Genomic DNA, 21,382 nt, shown 5'->3' with positions numbered 1-21,382 from the left:
GATTCAGACTTTGACCCATGTATGTCTAGTGAGCCTGATCTTATAACACAGTCAGAACTGAATGACTTTGTCAAAAGCAAATGCAGAGTTACTGGTGTCAAGCATAGTATTTTCTGTCATCTGATACAAAAGTTTCTGTCTTTTGAAGTCACCAAGATGACGTAACACAGCTTTTTGAACAGGTTGACATCCTGTGTTTCTGCACAGACATTTTTGGGTTGTTCTCAGCTTTGGCTTGTGTGCATGAGCCAAATCAGTGTTAAGTCTCAAGGCTGTCTTGTTACCCAATGGTAATGTTCATCCTTCAATACCTGTTGGCTATGCTGCACACATGAAAAACATACAAAAACATGGAACTGTTGTTGAAACACGTGAAGTACAGCAACTACATCTATAGAGATTTAGAAGTAGTGGCACTGCTGCTTGAATTAAAGCTCAGCTATACCAAATACTGCTGTTTCATTTGCGAATGGGACAGCTGTGCCTAGCAGTCACATTACAGTCGAAGGAAGTGGCCAATCCGTAACCAGTTGACTCCTGGGCAGATGTTGCACATAAAGCACTTGAGGACCCAGCAATGGTATTTCTGCCTCTACTTCACATAAAACTCAGTCTTATGAAAAATTTTGTGAAAGCAATGAACAAGGAAGCACAAGGTTTTTGTTATTTGAGACAAATGTTCCCAGGATTAATCAAGGCCAAGATTAAGGAAGTGATTTTTGTTGGGCACACAAATCTGACACACCATGTATGACAAGCATTTCGAAGAGCTGCTGGTAGGGTCTGAGAAATTTGCTTGGAAATCTTTCAAGGATGTTTCAGAGAATTTCCTTGGCAACTATCAAGTACCAAACTACATCAAATTGGTTGACAACCTTCTTGAAGCTTACAAAGCAAAGTAGTGCAACATGTCATTGAAAATTGATTTTCTGCATTCTCATTTGAATTTTGTCCCTGCAAATCTTGGTGCAGTCAATGATGAACATGGCGAATAGTATTACCAGGATATTGCTATGATGGAAAAGCGTTATCAAAGCTTCTGGTATCCATCAATGCTAGCTAACTATTGGACAATAACAGGATGCAGCAGACGTTGAGTACAAAAGAAAATCAGCAGCAAAACATTTTTCGGTCATTTGAACTAATGCTGCTGGTAACATTTACATGTTTCATAATCACTAACATTTAATCTCATGTTTCTCAAAATTTCTACGCGATACAGACTATCCAAAATTAGATTTCTGCTTAGCTTGAATGGGTTTACCATAATCACCTGAAATTTTCAAAGAAAAAAAACTTTAGTAAAAATTTGTTGTCCAGCATAATTATTAATATATGACACTTCGCGTCATCTGACTTTCCTTGCTCTTCTTTTGTTTTCTATAAATTAGAAAAACAGTGGTATTCTTTAGGACAGCAGCCATTCTTTTTCCCTTTAATGATAGTGCACATGAGGTGTGATGGTCTGCATCCATTAATCACCTGGTCTAGCCCCAAAGGGTATACCAAATTCTCCTGTGCGTACTCCTCAGCCAATCCCAAGCAGCTTTCATCTATATTAGTCTGCTCAGTCCTCTGAACCATGCCTAAGCAACATTGAATCTGCTGCTTCTGTAAGAGCCCGGAGTAAGAGTCATCATTGATTGACCTCTACTTGTTTATTCTGAATCTGATTCTGTTCAGCTCCCTAACCATGTATGAACTTGGCTTGTCCTGGACTACTGAACCTGAGCTGCCTGTCCTGACTCATGGGCTTGTCTGTGACCTTGTCTGCCGCTGAACTTTGGTCCCTAGGCAGACGACCCACCTATACCCAAAACTCTGGGATGGAGGCAGACACCAGCTTCTCATTACATGGGGAATGAGTTTAGACTAAAAACATATTGTCTATGACATGACTGTGACTATTTTGTTAGAAGGAGCCCCACCAGGTGACCGACAGTACGAAAACGTTTACGTATGGTAAATGTGTCGGCAATAGTATCAATAGTACCAGCAGTAGAGTAACACTCCAGAAATAGCACACACACCGACTATACCTCACTAATTCAGAGTAACAGCAGCACAGCAACTGCTGAATGGCAAATACATGTAGATCCTCTTTGATATAATTCCACTCTTTCCTATAGCACTAATTTCCACATTTAGCCTTCAGGAACTTTGGAAAGCTGGGTAATAACCGATGAATCAGTATTTTGAATACCAGACTGTATATGCAGTACTCAACAGTACGGCATATCATGCTAAATTTGATTTTCAGGGTTCCAGAAAAGCTGGGTAGTATACTAGGTAATGATGTAATATGGACTGACTAAATCATAGCTTGACAGGATTTGCTTTTCAGAGTTCTGGGAAAGCTGGTTAACATACCGCTTTATTCCTTACTAGGGACAGGTAAGGCTAAATACACTAAATAAATACCTCTTCATTTCCATTTTCTTAATATACACATACATATGACATGCCGATTTTCTGGCATTTGTGTCCTTAATACATTTTGTAGTATACATCACCAATTTTGGCTCCTTTCTGTGAAAACCTACACATTCTTTGCCTTGCTTTTCTATTGATAGTACCGTGCTTCTCACTTTTTACAGTGTAAAGGCTTGTGAATAATGCAAGGAAAGTAAGGATGGGTGGAATACTTCAGTCATATCGGACATTTTAAAACCTAGTAACTGCTTCTAGTTTCTTATGATAGAGGAGATTCAAGGTTCTGCCTGCAACATGTCCAAAGATGTCATCAGTTGAAAACACAGTTGGGGTTAGGAGCAGTTAGGACAGGCCATCAATTTTAGATGTGTGGGTTTGACAACTGGAACCCCCCGCAAATCAGCTGCTCCTAGGCAAAAGCAAATGATTACAGGTCTGTTGGCTCAGTCATCATTAAAATGTAGCGAAAACTTCAAGTACTGCAGCGCAGCAATACCTAAAGCGGTCACTACACTTTGTATAGCGCTTGCGCAGTCTGATAGTCATTATCCGAGTGCACCAGATCCACAAGGATCCCAGATTTGGGGCCTTCACAGATATAATATTGATGAACTATCCTAAGGTGGATAATCCCTTTAACACAACAAACAAATGATTTAGGAGAAATAAAGATCTGGTTTTTTTTTTTTGCAGTTTACATTCTTTACCCTCTTTTATTATTGTTAGAGATTCCCTAAACTCTCCAAATTGGCAGTGCAGGTTTTGCATGTGTATAGGGGGTTGAGAAGAATATCTGCTGGTTAAGTGAGTATTTAACTAACAGCTATTAAACTTTCAGTCCTCTCAGACTTACAAGTGCTCTTGCAACTTTGAAAAACCAAATAAAAATAAAATCACTGAAAACTAAAACCAGTAAGTGAAAATTAATCTACAAACAAATATAAAGATGACATTGCAGATTACTAAAAATGTCTTTCCAGTATGGAGAAGTCTTTACAATTTCTTCTTCCATCAGAAGTGTAACAGAAACCTATTAAGAATGGATGTAACAGATTTTTTTTGTTGATATTTGCTGACCTCTTGTGGTCATTTTATTTTCTTATACAGTTATAGGGTTCAAAAACCATTTGTGGCCTGAACTGCTAAAATTTAAAGTTTGAGATTAGTTTGCCAACATATGAATCTTTGTATTCTAACCTAAAAATACAAATGTTTCTGATGGCAAGTAAAGAAATCTGGAAAATGTAGTTAGAGTTAAAATTATAGTTACTATTAAAATATCCGTTTTTATACATGAATCTATCGGCACCCAAACACGCAGAATGAGGCAGCTATTAGGGTTTTCTTCCTCAAAGGCTCCCTCATTACAAACACCCATGTTTTCTTCTGAAACACGAAGACAAATACGCAAATAGGGAGCGACCTAGTACTCAAACTATGTCAGGTGGATGAACATCAGAGAGGAGCCATGACAAGAAACTTTTTCCTGTGCTTAATGGGTAAGACTGTTGGTATTTAATCCTGCCTATGCTTAATCTCCCAACAGATTCTGTTCAATATAACACAAAAAAAACCATCACTGAACATATAGATCTTTATATGAATTTCTGTTGTCTGTTCATTATGCATGGCCAAATGACTGCACCAATCTACACCAAATTTTACATACACACACACACGGAACTTTCAAAGGTTTTCAACCTCAAAATCTTTTGATTGTCTAGGACCTACCGTTCTTGAATATTCACAAAAGCAAATGTAGCCCCACTGGCTTCCACACCAAGGGTCTTCCTCCAAATCACATCAGATGACTTGTATTAGTTAACAGAAGCTTGCAGGTCCTTCATTCTCAGGGTCTTTGCACATGACAGTCTGTATAGCTGTGATAGGACCCGGACTGAACTCTGCCGTGTGCATAGAAGTCACAGACTCACAGTCAGTTATGATGCTATGAGTTCCTGAAAAGTTTGATCACTACAATACAGAACTGACATAACACTATCAGTTCATTACTGTAGTGATCGGCCAATTCGGGAGCTCACTACATCATAATAGACTATGATGCAGTGACACCTATGCACATGGCCGAGTTCAGTCCAGATCCTACCGGCCACACAGTTTTTGTCAGACTTCCATAGCCCAGTTATTTTTGTTTCAGAATGGGTTCCCATAATTCAATACACTTTACCCATAGCAAACTAAATTTTAAACCAGACACACAAACAAATAAAATAGACCAGTTCGAAGCTGGGAAATGTTGATAGTAGTATACAGCATATCAATAAATATCAATGCAAGCTTAAAAATTCTACCAAAGAAAAACTGACAAATGTTTTTTTTGGCCCACACATCGCGGAAAAGCTGTGTTTTTTTAAGAATATGTTGCTGTAGTTTTTTTTAGCCAAAGCCAGGAGTGGATTGAGCTGAAGGGAGAAGTATAGACGCTTCCGTTATATTTAAAATTCCTTTCATAGACAACCCTGGGTTTGGCTGTAAAAATTGCAATAAAACTTAGATTTTTTTTTAAAAAAAAATTATTATTATTAATTTCTGCAACGTGGCAAGTGCAAGATTTCCAATTGTTCTGGAAATAAACATTCAAGATAATCTCATTACTTCCAGAAAATATCAAAATTTGCAACTATTACTTAATGTTCATTCTCTAATTAGCCATTTTTTCCTTTGTTTTGCCTATTTCCAGTCCTCAAAAAAATGCCACTATTAAACCCGTATTGAAACGTTTTTCAGTATGTAACATGGAGGCAACACACAGCACACAGAAGATTGAGAAAGATAAAGTCAAATAATAAAATGACCTTTATTTTTTTTTCCTTTTTTTTAATTTTTTCTTTATTATTTTTTTTTCTAGAAAAAGTTGACTTCCTTTGTGAAACACCTAACTTCAAATATTAAAGGTTTCATGAAGTGAAAGCCACTGGAAAGGCACCTCCCTCCCCCTCCCTCATTTGATCATGTGGGCCAACATACACGAAATATAAAAAAAATATATATATTTATATAGTCCATAGGTGGTTTATTTTACTTTAAAAATGAAAACGCTCATTCACCAACATGTTTTGCATTCTTACAATCTTATAACTGTTCAAGAAGTTGTCTAAAATGTATTTTTGATGTTTAAAAAAAAAAAAAAAAAAAAATGTATATACAGCTGTAAAGCGGAGAGGGGGAAAGGTGGGAAACAAATACAATACTCTGACGTCACTGCATTTGCATATTAAATTCTGGCCAGATTGTTTTATTTTATACAAGATTTACATAAAAGGGCTGCTGACAGCAGCTTGCGCAGTTTACGTTTGCTGCACAGAATACACAGGCTGTGTACAAACTTTCAATCCATATATGCATTTGATAGCTGAAAATCCTGGTCTGAAAGAATAGAGCTTAAGTGGGTAGAGAAAACAACTCTGTAGCATGTTGAGCAACGGTCAAAAGAGTGAACAAAATATTTTTTTAAAACTTTCTGCAAAAGTCTGTTTTTCCGTACATAGTTTTTAAAACAATATTTAATCTGAACCATACAAAGATTTTGCGCCTTTCCTTTTCAGATTAAAAATATATTTATATATTTTTGTAATACTTCCCCATTAAATTACACAGCTATTCTCTAATAAGATGAAGAGTGTTTTGTGAACGGTCATATTCATGGATGCCACTTTTGTGATGAGACCATGGTGGAAATACTTTAGCTAAGTGGGATGAGTCCCAAGAGAAGGCAATGTCCACCCACTGATAGTTTTAGTGGACTACGGTTGTGATGATCCCCCTTTTTTAAAAAGCTTTACCTGAAAGACACAAAAACAACATCAATTACTAAAAGTCACAGATTTAGACACAGCTCAAGAACATACTTAATAGTAAAAGAAATTTTTATCTCTTTGGCAAAGGACTTGCAATTTCATAAGGCTGTGGCTACACATGTTTTGAGGCCTTTGTTCATCCATTGTATTTTGTGTTTTGATGTTTTTAATTGTTGTGTACATGCACATTTTTACTGCTGTTCTCCAAGTCCTATAGAGAAGCCCAAGAAAGAAATAAAAGTCAGTGGCCAAGAGAAAGATGTCCCTCAAACCAAAAGGCATTGAATATATTGCTGGCACTCCAAAAATCCAGTAAAAATGTGTTTTTTTTTTGTTTTTTTTTTAATGACCGTACATTAAACCAGCCTAAAGATACTTACGTTATTAATTCAATTCAGCATGAACACCCTGCTAAAGCAAAAAATAAAGCTCTACAATTGAATGTGTGAAGGAATTGCTACCTTAGAGCTGCCGGACCGGACTGCAATATACGGATACCAGAGCACCATGGACGGGTGAGTATGGTTTTTTTTTTTGGTTTTTTTTTACCTGCTCCTAAACAGAAAATTATGTTTTAGCCTGGCCAGCCTCTTTAACCCTTTCGCTGCCAGGCACGTACACTGTACGTGCTTCCAAGGTGGCACTTCAGTAGCGGAGGACGTAGTTACTACGTCCTCCCTACTAATGCCGATATCTCTGGACTGCATCAACATATCTTGATGCTTTAAAATGCATTTTAAAGAAGAGACTCATCTTTAAAATGATACCAGGGACTTGATGATTTTACTTACAGTCTTGGAGTGATTCACTGTTGAAAACACTATTTGGCATTGAGATCCAACTGCAGATCTCAATTCCCGACAGCGTTTCAACAGTGAATTGCTCCAAAACTGTACATCCAATCATCGAGTTCTTGATATCATTTTAAAGATGAGATTCTCCTCTTTAAAATGCAATTGAAAGCATCAAGATATGTTGATGCAGTCCAAAGATATAGAGCTCCAAAGTGTCCCCCCCCCTCCAGTCTAAGCAAGCAATTTGCGATCTAACAAGAAAGGAAGAGGGACATGGAGCAGTGCAGCAGAGAGAGAGAGAGATAGAGAAACGATCTGACTCTCTGCATAACTTGTATGTGACAGCAGGAGGGGGGTGGCAGGGACTCTTATTGTCCCTATTAACCCTTCTCCTGCCAATCAGAGCGTATACTATACATTTGTCTCTGATTGTCACATACAGTTATAATGTAATTCTTTGCCATGAGGAAGGGGTCAAGACCCCGATATGCGTAGGCAACTTAAGCTTGTACATCTATGCCTTAGCACGTCTATTTTTCATCATGCTGTAAGTGTTTTTTACTAATTTTGAAGTTTTTTGCACTGGTCTTCTGTTGTGGCAAATTATTTTAATAATGGACATTAAAGCAAAGTTTTAATCTTGAATACCATTTGGAGTGCCGACTTCCCATTTACTGTTTTTCTATAATGTAATTCCCCCCTGAGCTTTACTAGTGGGGTATTCTTATGTTATACCTCCTGAACATATCTAGGAAGTTTGTTGGCACTGTGACCCAGACGTTTACACTTCATGACCCAAACACTTACACAACATATACATAAAGTCGCAAATAAAGTTTACATTTCACCCAATCCCTGTCCTGTCTATGCCTGAGCTTTCTACAGTAAAATACGTCTCTAGTGATATCCGTTACACACTAAAATAATAGTAATAACGATCACTAGAGATGAACGTATAGATTGCTAAAATTATTATAGGGGGATGGAAAATAAAATTTTTATGTAAAGTCCTATTTAATTTGCATGCGCAAATGAACTACTTCTTAATACTTTAGGGGAACCAAACAGAATTCTGGTGGTTTGAGGGGTTGAATAATAAATGATCCTCTGAATAAACTTTTCACAATTTAAAAAAAAATTAAACATAAACAGAAATAACATTCTTTTTTGCTGCAGTGTATTTCTACAGTCCAAATGTCACAATGCCAAGTTAATTCAGAATGTGTAAACCTGCTAAATCTGCAGGGGGTTGAATACTACTTGTAGGCACTGTACATGATGCAAATTGCACTGAAAATAGTCTTCTTAATGGTGGCTGCATTTGTGAATTATCTACTCTTTTCTGGTCCATAACTGTGTCATATGACCAATAATCAGACTCTCCAAGTGGCACAGCTTCTCATGAGAGAGCCTCAATGTGAGTCCCATAGGACTGAATTGAGAGACAGACTTCCTTTTACACATAGAGAAGTTGTGCCAATTGGAGGAGTGATTCCTGGTCACAAGGCACAACTGCGGACTAGAGTGCATAATTCTTCCACATACCGCTAGTTCTAACAATTGTTCATAAATGAATAGTGCATTTAAACATAAGAAAATATGTAATATATCTTGTTAAGATAATCTGTTTCCTTCACCACTCGTTAAGCTGTTCTCCTGCTGGTTTACATAAGATTCCCCTCACACACAACTCTATGGAGAAGGGTAGATTGTTGCCGGCTAGTTGACTCTTCTTTGCACTGATAACCTCTTATCAACAAGCCTAGCAGTGTTAAAAGAACACAGAGTAGCAGGGTAGAATAACAGCAATTGAGGGTCTTTTCTAGCAGCCTTTTCATCTCCCATTCTAAGGAATATTAGTCTATAAAGATAAATAAACAGATTTAATTAATAAGATATATTACAAAGTTTATTTGCAGCTGTACTGTTCATATATGAAAGATTGTTTATGACTGTTAGTATGCTTTAAAGAGGACCTTTCACATCCTCAGGAACATGCGGTGTAATACACCACTAGAAAGACGACTATCTGCCTTCCCGTACTGTGCCCCGGCTGAAAAGCCATCGGTGCCGTTACCGTAGCTGTCAGAAGGGCGTTTCTGACATACTCACAGCAGCCTCTATTGGGCTATACTGTAAGAAGGGGCTTTCCTTACAAATAAATATGTGTAAAAACGCCTGACATTATCGTGGTGGTGATGCTGGGAGGGATGCAGGTCAGGGAATTTTTAAAATAATATTTACCACAGAATCCACAGCACAAAAGTCAACTACATACACATTCAGATGTAACACCAAACGCCAGAAACAGTAAAACCTCAGAACCGAAACAAAATGGAAAATTCACATTGGTCAGCAAAAAGGGATTTTTGTATACTCACCTGTAAAATCCTTTTCTCATGGTTTCATTGCGGGACACCGCACCTTGGGGGTATAGACCTGGTCACTAGGAGGCGGACACTAGGGAAATGAAGGCAGTTGGCTCCGCCCACACAGGCTATATCTTCTCACTGACAGTGCACTCAGGCAGTTTTGTACCACAGCAGTAGGAGAAAGTCCAGAAACAAGAAAAACGAACATGGAACCAACAACCACGAACAAACCTAAATTTGTAAAGAAATAAAACCCCGTACACAAAATAACAACTGTGTTCCCCAGTGAAACAACAAGAAAAGGATTGTGTACAGGAGACTACACAAAAATCCCTTTTTCTCGCAATATTTCACTGGGGGACACAGCACCTTGGGACGTCCAGAAGCAGTCCCTGAGGGAGGGAAAAAACAGACAGTCCTATGAACAATCAGTGCACTGCCGCTTGCAGAACCCTCCGACCAGCTGGCATTGGCAGAAGACACAAAAGATCTGGTAAAATTTAGGGAAAATGTGTACCGAAGCCCAGGAAACAGCTTTGCAGAACGGCAAAACAGAAGACTGATGCTGAACAGCCCGGAGGCACTGACAGCCCTGGTAGCGTGAGCCGCTATACAGAAGGGCGAATCATTACATTTTAGCCGTAATGCTTCCTAATGACAGACCGAATACATATAGACATGGACAGATGGACACCCTAGAAGCAGCAAGCCTTTCCTAGAACTCTCTGGAAAATCAAAAAAGGAGCATCACAGCGCCGAAAAAGGTATTGTGAGGGCTAGAAAAAAACCTGGCCACCCAGAACAACATCTAGGCAATGGATGGCGCTCACGAGGATCCTTAGGCTCCAGACAAAGAGACGGCAAGACAATGTCCTCATTGACGAGAATAGAGGATGCCACCTTAGAAATAAAAGATAGTGGAGGACAAAGAAGAAACCTGTCCTGTGAAGAACCAAGAAGGGAGACTGGCACGCAAGCTGCCAACTCAGAACTCTATAAATAGAAGTGATTGCAACAAGTAAACCATCTTCCAAGAAGAAAACGGAGCGAGCTTTGCTCAAGAGGCTCAAGGGATGAGCCTGAAGTACCTCAAAAACGAGGTAAAGTTATCAAGGATCAACTGGAAGGAGGGACACAATGAGCCATATCCTGGAAAAAAGGGTCTTTGCTTGAGCAAGGAAAATCAGGGCCTACTGTAAAAGAAAGGAAGCGCAGATATCAGACCTTTCAGGGAGAGGCCAAGACCCTGATCCAACCCAGACTGAAGGACGCCAGGATCCTGGGCAAAGAAAAAGGAAAAAAGACGACAATCTACAGTTCCGCACCAGCGGACATAAGACTACCAAGTGTGATGGAAAATTTTAGGTTACTGAGGCTCCCTAACCTTGCACATAGGCTAAAAAACAGTCTAAGACAAAACTCGGCCTCAACAGCCTCGCCGTTAAACGTAGCTAACGTAAGGTGGGCTAGAATAGGTCCTTGAGAGAGCGGATCTTCCCGCAAAGGAGCAAGCCAGGGCGTCTGCCAACAGAAACCTGAGGTCTTCGTACTTGCCAGACGAGGCCAGTCTAGAGCTACCAGGATGGCAGGAACCCCCTGGACCCTGAGTTCCTTGAAAACCTGAGTAAGGACGGGAAGAAGGAGGAACAGATACAGAAATGAAAACCCCCACCAGGGAATTACTAGAGCGTCAGACACAGCGCCTGAGGAACCCTGCACCTGGCCAACTACAGAAGAAATTTGTAGTTAAAACAGGAGGCCTCAGAAAAAAACGCCTGGCTATTGGTTCCACCCTGGAGTGTCAAGAAGGTGTCGGCGGTGGAACTGTTGGGCTGAGAGCGAGCCAGCTGACTCCGGAGAAGGAGAAGGGGGTGTCATTACACAGAGCCCGAAAGAAGGCCCTCAGATACAACAGATTGAACTGGATTCCTTCCGGAAGACAAGACTTCCCCAGAAACCAAGAAGATCCACAAAAGCTGTGACTGCAAAGGAAAAAAAACAGGCTTCAGAACAGGAAGAGACACATCAAACAAGGTTCTCCCTGCAAGATTCCCGCACAAAGAGGCGGGAGGAACACCCAGGCAGGCCCTCTGCCCCATGGGCGGCCTCCAGGACTCAGGAAAGCCCGTGGATGAGGCAGGGCCTAGTAGACCTCAAGTAGAAGCCGCGGCCGCTGCACGGTTCCTGGTGGCAGCCGCACGCCCGGGTACACAGCGAGACCTAGAGCAGCCTACACTCCAGCAAAGCCGTGGCCTTGCATAGATGCCGCAGCCTGCACCAGGAGAAACTAGTGTCCTACCCAACGGCGTGGCCGCAGCTTCAGAAGAAGCCGCGGCCCCCGCGGGGAGCTGGCAAAGCGCCTAGGAAAGGCCGGGGCACGGTAGGGCCTAGTGCGACCTACCCGCCAGCGAAGCCGCAGCCTCAAACCTGCCATGACCCCAGAGACCCGGGGGAAGACAGAGGAAAGTAGAACACCTCTGCCCTTTAATACTTACCGGTCCGGCGTCTTCAGGTGCCACAGACTCACCCCCTCAGTGATACCTCGCACCAAAGGTGGGGTCACCGGAATCTCCAACCGCCGATTCAGCAACAAGGGACTGGGTGACTGTGGGGCGCTCTATAATAGAGCACTTGCGCCTGCAGGGGATATGACTAGTGTAGCATATACACTGACAAATCCCTGCCCCTGAAAGAAAAAGAAGAATAAAAACGATGCAAGACAGAAAGACCTGACTCAGGTCAGGACTGCCTCCTACGACACTAGGAAAAAAACTGCCTGAGTGCACTGTCAGCGAAAAGGTATAGCCTGTGTGGGCGGAGCCAACTGCCTTCATTTCCCAACTGTCCGCCTCCTAGTGACCAGGTCTATACCCAAGGTAAATATTGCGAGAAATATGGACTCCATACAGTACAAAAGCAACAGAATTATCAAATGCCATTCATTGAAAGAATTTCATAAAACATATGAGATACAAATATTAAGAGAAACCTGGTCACTCAGAAAGGGGAGATGCTGAGTGCAAACCAAAAAATCAGAATAGAAAACACACATTAAAATTGGTGCAATGCTTCTCTAAACAATCTCCTTTCCTCTGACCTCATTTTCTAATATTACAAACATACAGTGAAATGTCCCTAAAAGACCATTTCTTGCAGAAGACCCTTCACAAAAAGAAATTAAAACTGTTACTGACTTGCAATTACATTGAGCCTATATGAAATTACACTATAAAAGCCACCCTTTCTGAAGATTGCATACGCTGTGCTTCCCATAAAATAAAATGCAGTGGGACAGGATGGTCTAGAAGAGGACAAGAGGGAGTCAGGAAAAGCGAGGGAAACACCAAGTATTCATTGCATTCTCTTTCTTTCTTGGTCTGAATGAAACTGCAGATGGAACCTCATGAAAATTGTAATAACTTAAACAAAATAACTGACACAAACAAAATCATGTTTTTTTTTTTATCTGGGATGACGTTCAGCTGCTGTTATTTTTCAATTAATGCCCTGCCCTACTTCAAAATAATGTGTATACACAGAGTCATCTGTAGAATATAAGAGAAAATAGGAATCAGACCAGACCACTTTCTTCCAGTGCTCCATGGTCCAGCCTATACATTGCGTGTTCCGACACCTTTCTAATGTAGCCAACATTAAAATTTCCAACAATTTGTGCTAAATTAGCTATTCGTAGCATCAGACTATGATTGATGGAGAAAGAACTTATAAGGCTATCTAAGGGTATGTTCACATAGCGGAAAATGGATTCCGCGTGTGAACATACTGCGCGGCTAGCCACGAGGGACTGCCGATGCAGTGCACCGCCATCCCAACACGGCATTCCACTCCGGATTAGGCCTGAAAGAATGTGCCTAAATTGGGAGGGAGCCTCACGCAGTGGAGTCTATGACCAGCAGCAATATCAATGAATAGAATCTCCCATAAGATAGTGGGGGGGGGGGGGGGGAGCTTAAAAAAAATAAATAAAATTAAAAGTTCTAAATCCCTCCTCTCCCTAGAATAGACACAAAAATAGAAAATTACTGTGAAACACAAACACAATAGGTATCCCTGTGTCTGAAAGTGCCTGGTCTACTGAATATAGGGTATCTGCAGGGGTTAATAGGAGCACTACCCTATAGTCAGCCAGGCTGAATTCCAAGTGGGGGAAAAAAAGCAGTCCTCAAGCTCAGGGAAGGGGCAGACAGACAACCAAAACACCCCCTCCCCTTCCCCAGCAACTACTGCACCTAAAAACTCCGACCATTTTAATTTTTGAAATTTTCCAGTAGCTGCTGCATTTCCCCCCCTCGGCTTGTACTCGAGTCAATAGGTTTTCCCAGTTTTTTTGTGGTAAAATTAGGGGCCTCGGCTTATATTCGAGTATATACGGTAGTTGTTTCTTCGGTTTTAACCCTTTAAAAAATAAGTAAATCTCAAACTTTGCAAAATAAATTATAATTCTTGGAGTTGCCGTATTCTGACACCGAGAACTTTTCCATGTACAAAATTCAGTGTGATACAGCAGCATAGATAATACAGTAATAGTACAAGAATACAACATACAAAAAGCTCAGGAATAAATGTACTCTTTAGTTATACAATTTTGGGCAATGTTTGATGTTTTCATCACTTTTTATTAAAATTTTTATGGCAGACGAATAGGTGGAAAAAAAAGGTGGTTCGGCTCTTTTGATTTTTTTTTCCACACTGTGCCTTATGGGAAATATATTTTTATATGTTTGTAGACTAGGTGTTTTCGGATACAGGGATGCATGATATGTTTATGTTAGTTTATTTTTATTTCAAATCTAACTAAAGAAAAGGATTTGAAATTTAGTTTTTTTACTTTAAATATATAGGGCCTCGGCTTTACTATTTAAATGGCTACAGACAAAATGGTTTAAAAGGCTTACAAACAAGACAGAAGAAAGCTCCTTTCTAACATTAGAGTGAGTAGTGATGGATACACGCAGAGGGTGCTCCAACTGTATCCGTTGTTCTAATAATTGTTTTAGTTTGTTTTTCTAAGTATATGACAGATCAGAACAATAGACTAAAACAATGCAGTGTAAAAGAAGCCTAAGTGACATGTCACTTACTGAGGTAGAAATCGTTGAGATTTACCATGCACAGATTGGTGCCACTGAATGGCACTTATCTGCAGGCATGTCAAACATGCGGCCCTTTACAGGCATATCTGCGGCCCGCACAAAAGTCTCAAACTTTGTCTCTAAGAGGGGACGGCATGACACTGGGGGCAGAGATGGGGGACATGACACTGGGGGCAGAGATGGGGGGACATGACACTGGGGGCAGAGATGGGGGGACATGACACTGGGGGCAGAGATGGGGGGACATGAATCTGGGGGCAGAGATGGGGGGACATGAATCTGGGGGCAGAGATGGGGGACATGACACTGGGGGCAGAGATGGGGGACATGACACTGGGGGCAGAGATGGGGGGACATGACACTGGGGGCAGAGATGGGGGGACATGAATCTGGGGGCAGAGATGGGGGGACATGAATCTGGGGGCAGAGATGGGGGGACATGACACTGGGGGCAGAGATGGGGGGATATGAATCTGGGGGCAGAGATGGAGGGGAACATGAATCTGGGGGCAGAGATGGGGGGACATGAATCTGGGGGCAGAGATGGGGGGACATGAATCTGGGGGCAGAGATGGGGGACATGACACTGGGGGCAGAGATGGGGGACATGACACTGGGGGCAGAGATGGGGGACATGACACTGGGGGCAGAGATGGGGGACATGACACTGGGGGCAGAGATGGGGGACATGACACTGGGGGCAGAGATGGGGGACATGACACTGGGGGCAGAGATGGGGGACATGAATCTGGGGGCAGAGATGGAGGGGGCATGAATCTGGGGGCAGAGATGGAGGGGGCATGAATCTGGGGGCAGAGATGGAGGGGGCATGAATCTGGGGGCAGAGATGGAGGGGGCATGAATCTGGGGGCAGAGATGGAGGGGGCATGAATCTGGGGGCAGAGATGGAGGGGGCATGAATCTGGGGGCAGAGATGGAGGGGGCATGAATCTGGGGGCAGAGATGGAGGGGGCATGAATCTGGGGGCAGAGATGGAGGGGGCATGAATCTGGGGGCAGAGATGGAGGGGGCATGAATCTGGGGGCAGAGATGGAGGGGGCATGAATCTGGGGGCAGAGATGGAGGGGGCATGAATCTGGGGGCAGAGATGGAGGGGGCATGAATCTGGGGGCAGAGATGGAGGGGGCATGAATCTGGGGGCAGAGATGGAGGGGGCATGAATCTGGGGGCAGAGATGGAGGGGGCATGAATCTAGGGGCAGAGATGGAGGGGGCATGAATCTGGGGGCAGATGAAGGGTGTATATGTAAACAGATAATTTTCTTTTATGAAACTAACAAAATCTCAGAGAACAAGGCTGACTGATCGCCACTTATAATCTAAAAAAGATTGAAAAAAATGATAGCAAATAAATGTTTAGTTTTTAATTGCTGTATTTTTGTTAAACATATGTTGCTGTAACATATTACTACTTCATATCTTGTTTTCATGACTGCTGTTAAAATACGTGTGACATTAGCTGCTGTGTGCGGCCCTCGCAACAACCTCTTGTTACTCATGTGGCCCTCGGGGTACCCTGAGTTTGACATGCCTGCTTATATGCATGTGAATCTACAGTATTACAAACTGCAAACCCTTTTGCCAAAAATCAGGGTCAGCTACAAACTTCTGCGATAGAATCCTTAAACCCAGTTAAAAAGAAATACATTTTCAGTATTTAGCATTTAACAGTGGGAAAAAATAAGTAAAAAAAACCAAACAAACAAACAAACATCTAGAAACATTTTGCCAACCCACTACCCACCTGTGCTTGAATTTAGTCTCCATATTTAGGCCCCACTTTCCCCTTCAGCCTTGCTCAGGCTGTTCTGATGACACACCCTTTATTGTCTTGGTCTAAGAGAAGAAAAGAGTAAAAAAAATAAAATAAATTATAATCATCATCAGGAACATAATGCAAACAAAGTGCCTGCCAAAGGAGATATTACTTAACAAAAACATGCAAACTGTACATAGAAAACGCTGGCTTATCTATACAAGAAAATAATTTTTTTTAAATAGGAGCAGAACAAGTTCTCTCAGAGCCAGCGGGAGCTTCTCAGGAACAGTTTCAACAGGCGTCCTCCACAAAGTAATATCTATGCAAATCATGTGAGTAACTGGTTGTAGTGTACAGTATTTACAGCACAATGGTTACGCCCCCTGACTGGTTGTAGTGTACAGTACTTACAGAACAATGGTTACGTCCCCTGACTGGCTGTAGTTTACAGTATTTACAGCACAATGGTTACGCCCCCTGACTGGTTGTAGTGTACAGTATTTACAGCACAATGGTTACACCCCCTGACTGGTTGTAGTGTACAGTACTTACAGAACAATGGTTACGTCCCCTGACTGGCTGTAGTTTACAGTATTTACAGCACAATGGTTACGCCCCCTGACTGGTTGTAGTGTACAGTATTTACAGCACAATGGTTACACCCCCTGACTGGTTGTAGTGTACAGTATTTACAGCACCATGTGAATGTCCCCTGACTGGTTGTAGTGTACAGTATTTACAGCACCATCTGAAGTTCCCCTGACTGGTTGTAGTGTACAGTATTTACAGCACCATGTGACCGCCCCCTGACTGGTTGTAGTGTACAGTATTTACAACACCATGTGACCGCCCCCTGACTGGTTGTAGTGTACAGTATTTACAACACCATGTGACCGCCCCCTGACTGGTTGTAGTGTACAGTATTTACAGCACCATGTGAATGCCACCTGGCTGGTTGTAGTGTACAGTATTTACAGCACCATGTGAACGCCACCTGACTTGTTGTAGAATACAATATTTACAGCACCATGTGAACGCCCCCCTGACTTGTTGTAGTGTACAGTATTTACAGCACCATGTGAACGCCACCTGACTGGCTGTAGTGTACAGTATTTACAGCACCATGTGAACGTCCCCTGACTGGTTGTAGTGTACAGTATTTACAGCACCATGTGAACGCCACCTGACTTGTTGTAGAATACAATATTTACAGCACCATGTGAACGCCCCCCTGACTTGTTGTAGTGTACAGTATTTACAGCACCATGTGAACGCCACCTGACTGGCTGTAGTGTACAGTATTTACAGCACCATGTGAACGTCCCCTGACTGGTTGTAGTGTACAGTATTTACAGCACCATGTGAACGCCACCTGACTTGTTGTAGAATACAATATTTACAGCACCATGTGAACGCCCCCCTGACTTGTTGTAGTGTACAGTATTTACAGCACCATGGTGCTGTAAATACTGTACTCTACAACCAGTCAGATGGCGTTCACATGTTGCTATAAATACTGTACACTACAGCCAGTCGGGGGACGTTCACATGGTGCTGTAAATACTGTATACTACAACAAGTCAGGGGGCGTTCACATGGTGCTGTAAATACTGTACTCTACAACCAGTCAGTATTTACAGCACCATGTGAACATCCCCTGACTGGTTGTAGCGTACAGTACTTACAGCACCATGTGAACACCTGTGTAGTGACAGGAATTCTAAACTCACAGCAGCAATAAACTTCATACAAGCTGTGGCCAAATAATGCAGCCAACACACATACTGTATTTCTTGGTACTAGCACTGCTGTGGGAAAGGCACTAAGGGGTGTTTTCAAATGGTCAGGATGGGTGCCCTTAAAACGCATCAAAACTGCAATGGAAAGAAATGCACATGGTATTGATGTGCTTTTGTCATTTTATTTTTTTATATTATTGAATATGTTAAAATTAAAAAGTGTTTAACCCCTTCCCATCACAGACATTTTTTGATTTTCGTTCTTGACGCCCCACATTCCAAACCCCATAACTTTTTTATTTTTTCCGTTCAAAGAGCCATATGAAGGCTTAAAGTTCGTATGGGAAAGTAAACGGCACCAATGCAAAGTACAATTTGGCGCACAATGTACATTTCTCTACATTTGTTGTTTTTAATGTATTTATTAGACCTCCTAAGAGCCTTGAACCCAGGGGGTCTGATAAATTATGCAATACATTGCAAATTACTGCCCTTCTTATTACAGGCTGCATAGAGCAGCATGCAATACAAATCAATGAGAGAGAAGCCTGGGAGCCTTCAACAGGCTCCTGGCTGCCATAACAACTGAACCCTAGCCCCGAATCTCTTGTAGACTGAATTTGCCAAAATGTGAGATCTTATATCTGGGTTATACCTTGGGTCCCGGGTGTCTACACACGATCACCCATCGACAACTTGCAGAACTAGGTATTTGAGCATTCAATTGAAGTTTATCACAGACTAAATATACCAATTAAATTACCCTCGAGAAACCTGTCCAGAATTCACAGTCCAGCATAATCTGACCAGAAATCACCTAACAAAAAAAATGATGAGTGTCTGAAGGTTATTATAACCCCTACAGACGATAACACTACTTCTGAAACGTATGGCTGTAAAACTGAACAGAGCTTCTTTAATTTCCTGTGGCACAGCAGATGACTGTTACGGGGGAGTAAATGCCCCTATCATAAGACATTTATACTTGGCTTGTTTATCTTGAACTCTTTTGAATACGCCTGTTTCAGCTAGTCCTGCCTAAATAAAGACTTAAGCTCTCTGTGGCAATACCGTTGTGGCCTGTAAAGCACTCAGGAAACATTTTAGAGTCTTTTATAGAGTATTCAAACATTTGATGTTATGGTCCCACCCAGAGTTTAAGGCAGGTGGGAACAACAAACTGCATTGCTGAGACATTTGTATCATCCTCTCAAGCTAAGGTGGATGACTATGGCAGAATTGGTGTCCCAGTACAATTTAAAATCTTTTCAGACGTGCAGTATCTGAAAGTCACTTGTCACAGCACTATTTATACATACAACAATGATGCCCATAGGTGTTATCTGTATCAGCAAAGCACAATTCACTTGAAAGCAACAGCGTTGCTAAACGAGGCTTTGAACAAGACTTCACTTTCAGTTTCGGTGCAGTTGCTCGAAGAAATCATCAATGCAATCCTCATACAACCCTTTACGGGGTTATTCACATGACCAAAAATGAAGAAGAATTTGAGGACCCTCAGATTCCTCTTCATTCTTCCTCACCTCCAGAAAAACCAAACCATGCAGATAAAACAATCCATTTCCCATGAAAAAGTCCTTAACACAGGGAGTGTATTATACAAGCCTTAAGAACCCCAGGGGATAGGGGTGCGTACCTTCTGAGCAGAACTATTTAGAATATACACATACTACATGAACAGAAGACAAAAAACAGGATTGTCCCTTTTTTCAATACAACCCCTGTGTTTCCATACCTTGTGCTTGGGGCACCGTACAGAAAGGTTTTCTTCATTTAGTAAACATTCTGCAAGAGAAACACAAAAGTGAACCAAATTACAATGGCAGACATCTTTAAAATGACATTTTTATTTCCATTTAAATACTAGTGCTATATTTTTTAACATCTGAATACATCACTTTCTGCAGGAACATGGCAAAGTATTTTAGTGTCCTGAAATCCAATAATGGGGTAATAATCTACAACCGACACTGACATGTCTCTGCCCCATCTCCTCCCTCCTCAGCAGCCTCTAAGATAAAAAAAATGTAGTGGTTTTTTTCTGCATTGGTTAATGCAATTTTTGCAATTGCAGAAAACCACAAAAGCTTGGGTATGGTTTTGCTAACTGCAGCAAAGAAATGCAAAACTCCCAGGTATAAACAACCAAATATAATCCTGCTGCTGAGAAACATTGTAATATTGGTTTCTCCGGGCACCAACACAGGGACATTATGAGCCACACCGTGCAACATCCTCCTCTCTCGTCTTTCTATTGCACAGCAGCATGTTCAGTCTCATGTACAGTAACACCAAATTCTGATGTCATCTGATCAGAAAGCATGGTGATAACCATAGAAGTGTTTATATGGCTGAAGGCTGTATAGATCTGAAGAGAACGTCCTGTACCAAAGATCGAAGCACTACTGCAGAGGTTGAGAATAGTATTATACTTGTGTCAGACGTAGGTCAGGTTCACATGGGGTATTTTGGACAGGAATTTGACACTGAGGCTGCCTCAGATTCTGGTCCAAAAAAGAAATAGCCATGACTGGATGCTGGTGCAGTGCACCGGCATCCAGTCGTGGCACTCCACTCCAGATTAGGCACAAATGTATGGGCCTAGTCGGGTGAGAGTGTCTTCAGGCGGACGTCCGGCTGCAGCATCAGTCTGAAAGAAGGAGCACGTTGTTTCCTTTTTCTGGGAGCAGCAACAAACCACTCACGGAAAAAGGAACCCATTGATCTCAATGGGAGGCGTTTTTTTGGTCAGGATTTTAAGGCAGATTCCGTACAGTTTTCTTTGTAAGGAAATTGTAAGGATGGAGACTGGACATATCAACTTTGCTTAAAGTATAACAATACATTTTTTTTTTTGTAATTGTGTTGGGGGGGGGGGAGTGGTTAACATTTTTGTAATTTATTTTATTAATCTATGAAATTTCCTTTTAATAGCAAACAGGCTATAAAGCTCTGATTAGCAATGTTCTAACAAAGCACCTACAAGGAGGCGCTAGATGTTATAAAATCAATGATACAGCCATTTGAAGTGACCATGCCCCCTTTGGTAAATGCTTCAGCTCTGTATATTCATAATACAAATGTGTAAGGACTTTCCCTAGTAGCAGCTCATTTAGAAGGTTGCTAAGGAATATGCAGCCTATTTTCTACTAGAAAGGAAATTATAAAGTAGATTACAGAAATGTTCACCACCCCCCTTTTCCCTTATACATGTATTTTTTGTGTTTCTCTGATACTGTGAGTTACACTTCCACAATCAACTGTGAGCGACATTACAAAAAACTGGAAGCATTCCCAAAACCACAGCAACTC

The 21,382-nt window shown here is 41.5% G+C and overlaps 2 protein-coding genes across 4 annotated transcripts in view; both read right to left on the bottom strand.

The window, feature by feature from the left end:
- Positions 1 to 21,382, bottom strand: part of LUC7L2 (LUC7 like 2, pre-mRNA splicing factor) — a 467,814-nt gene that overhangs the window by 75,371 nt on the left and 371,061 nt on the right. The window lies entirely within an intron of this gene.
- The window catches only part of TCF20 (transcription factor 20), an 80,814-nt gene continuing 65,013 nt past the window's right edge, over positions 5,582 to 21,382 (bottom strand). For all 3 annotated transcript variants that reach the window (XM_075286320.1, XM_075286319.1, XM_075286321.1), the window contains exons 4-6: positions 19,806 to 19,855; positions 16,296 to 16,387; positions 5,582 to 6,236 (exon numbers count right to left, since the gene is read on the bottom strand). In XM_075286320.1, the coding sequence (XP_075142421.1) occupies positions 16,340 to 16,387; positions 19,806 to 19,855 (98 nt within the window). In that variant the 3' untranslated portion in view covers positions 5,582 to 6,236; positions 16,296 to 16,339. The remainder of the gene's footprint in view (positions 6,237 to 16,295; positions 16,388 to 19,805; positions 19,856 to 21,382) is intronic.

This window comes from Leptodactylus fuscus, chromosome 9 (genome assembly GCF_031893055.1).
Source record: "Leptodactylus fuscus isolate aLepFus1 chromosome 9, aLepFus1.hap2, whole genome shotgun sequence".
NCBI classification, from domain to species: domain Eukaryota; kingdom Metazoa; phylum Chordata; class Amphibia; order Anura; family Leptodactylidae; genus Leptodactylus; species Leptodactylus fuscus.
Note: the sequence above shows the minus strand (reverse complement) of the source record. Positions and strands in the feature narration are given on the sequence as shown.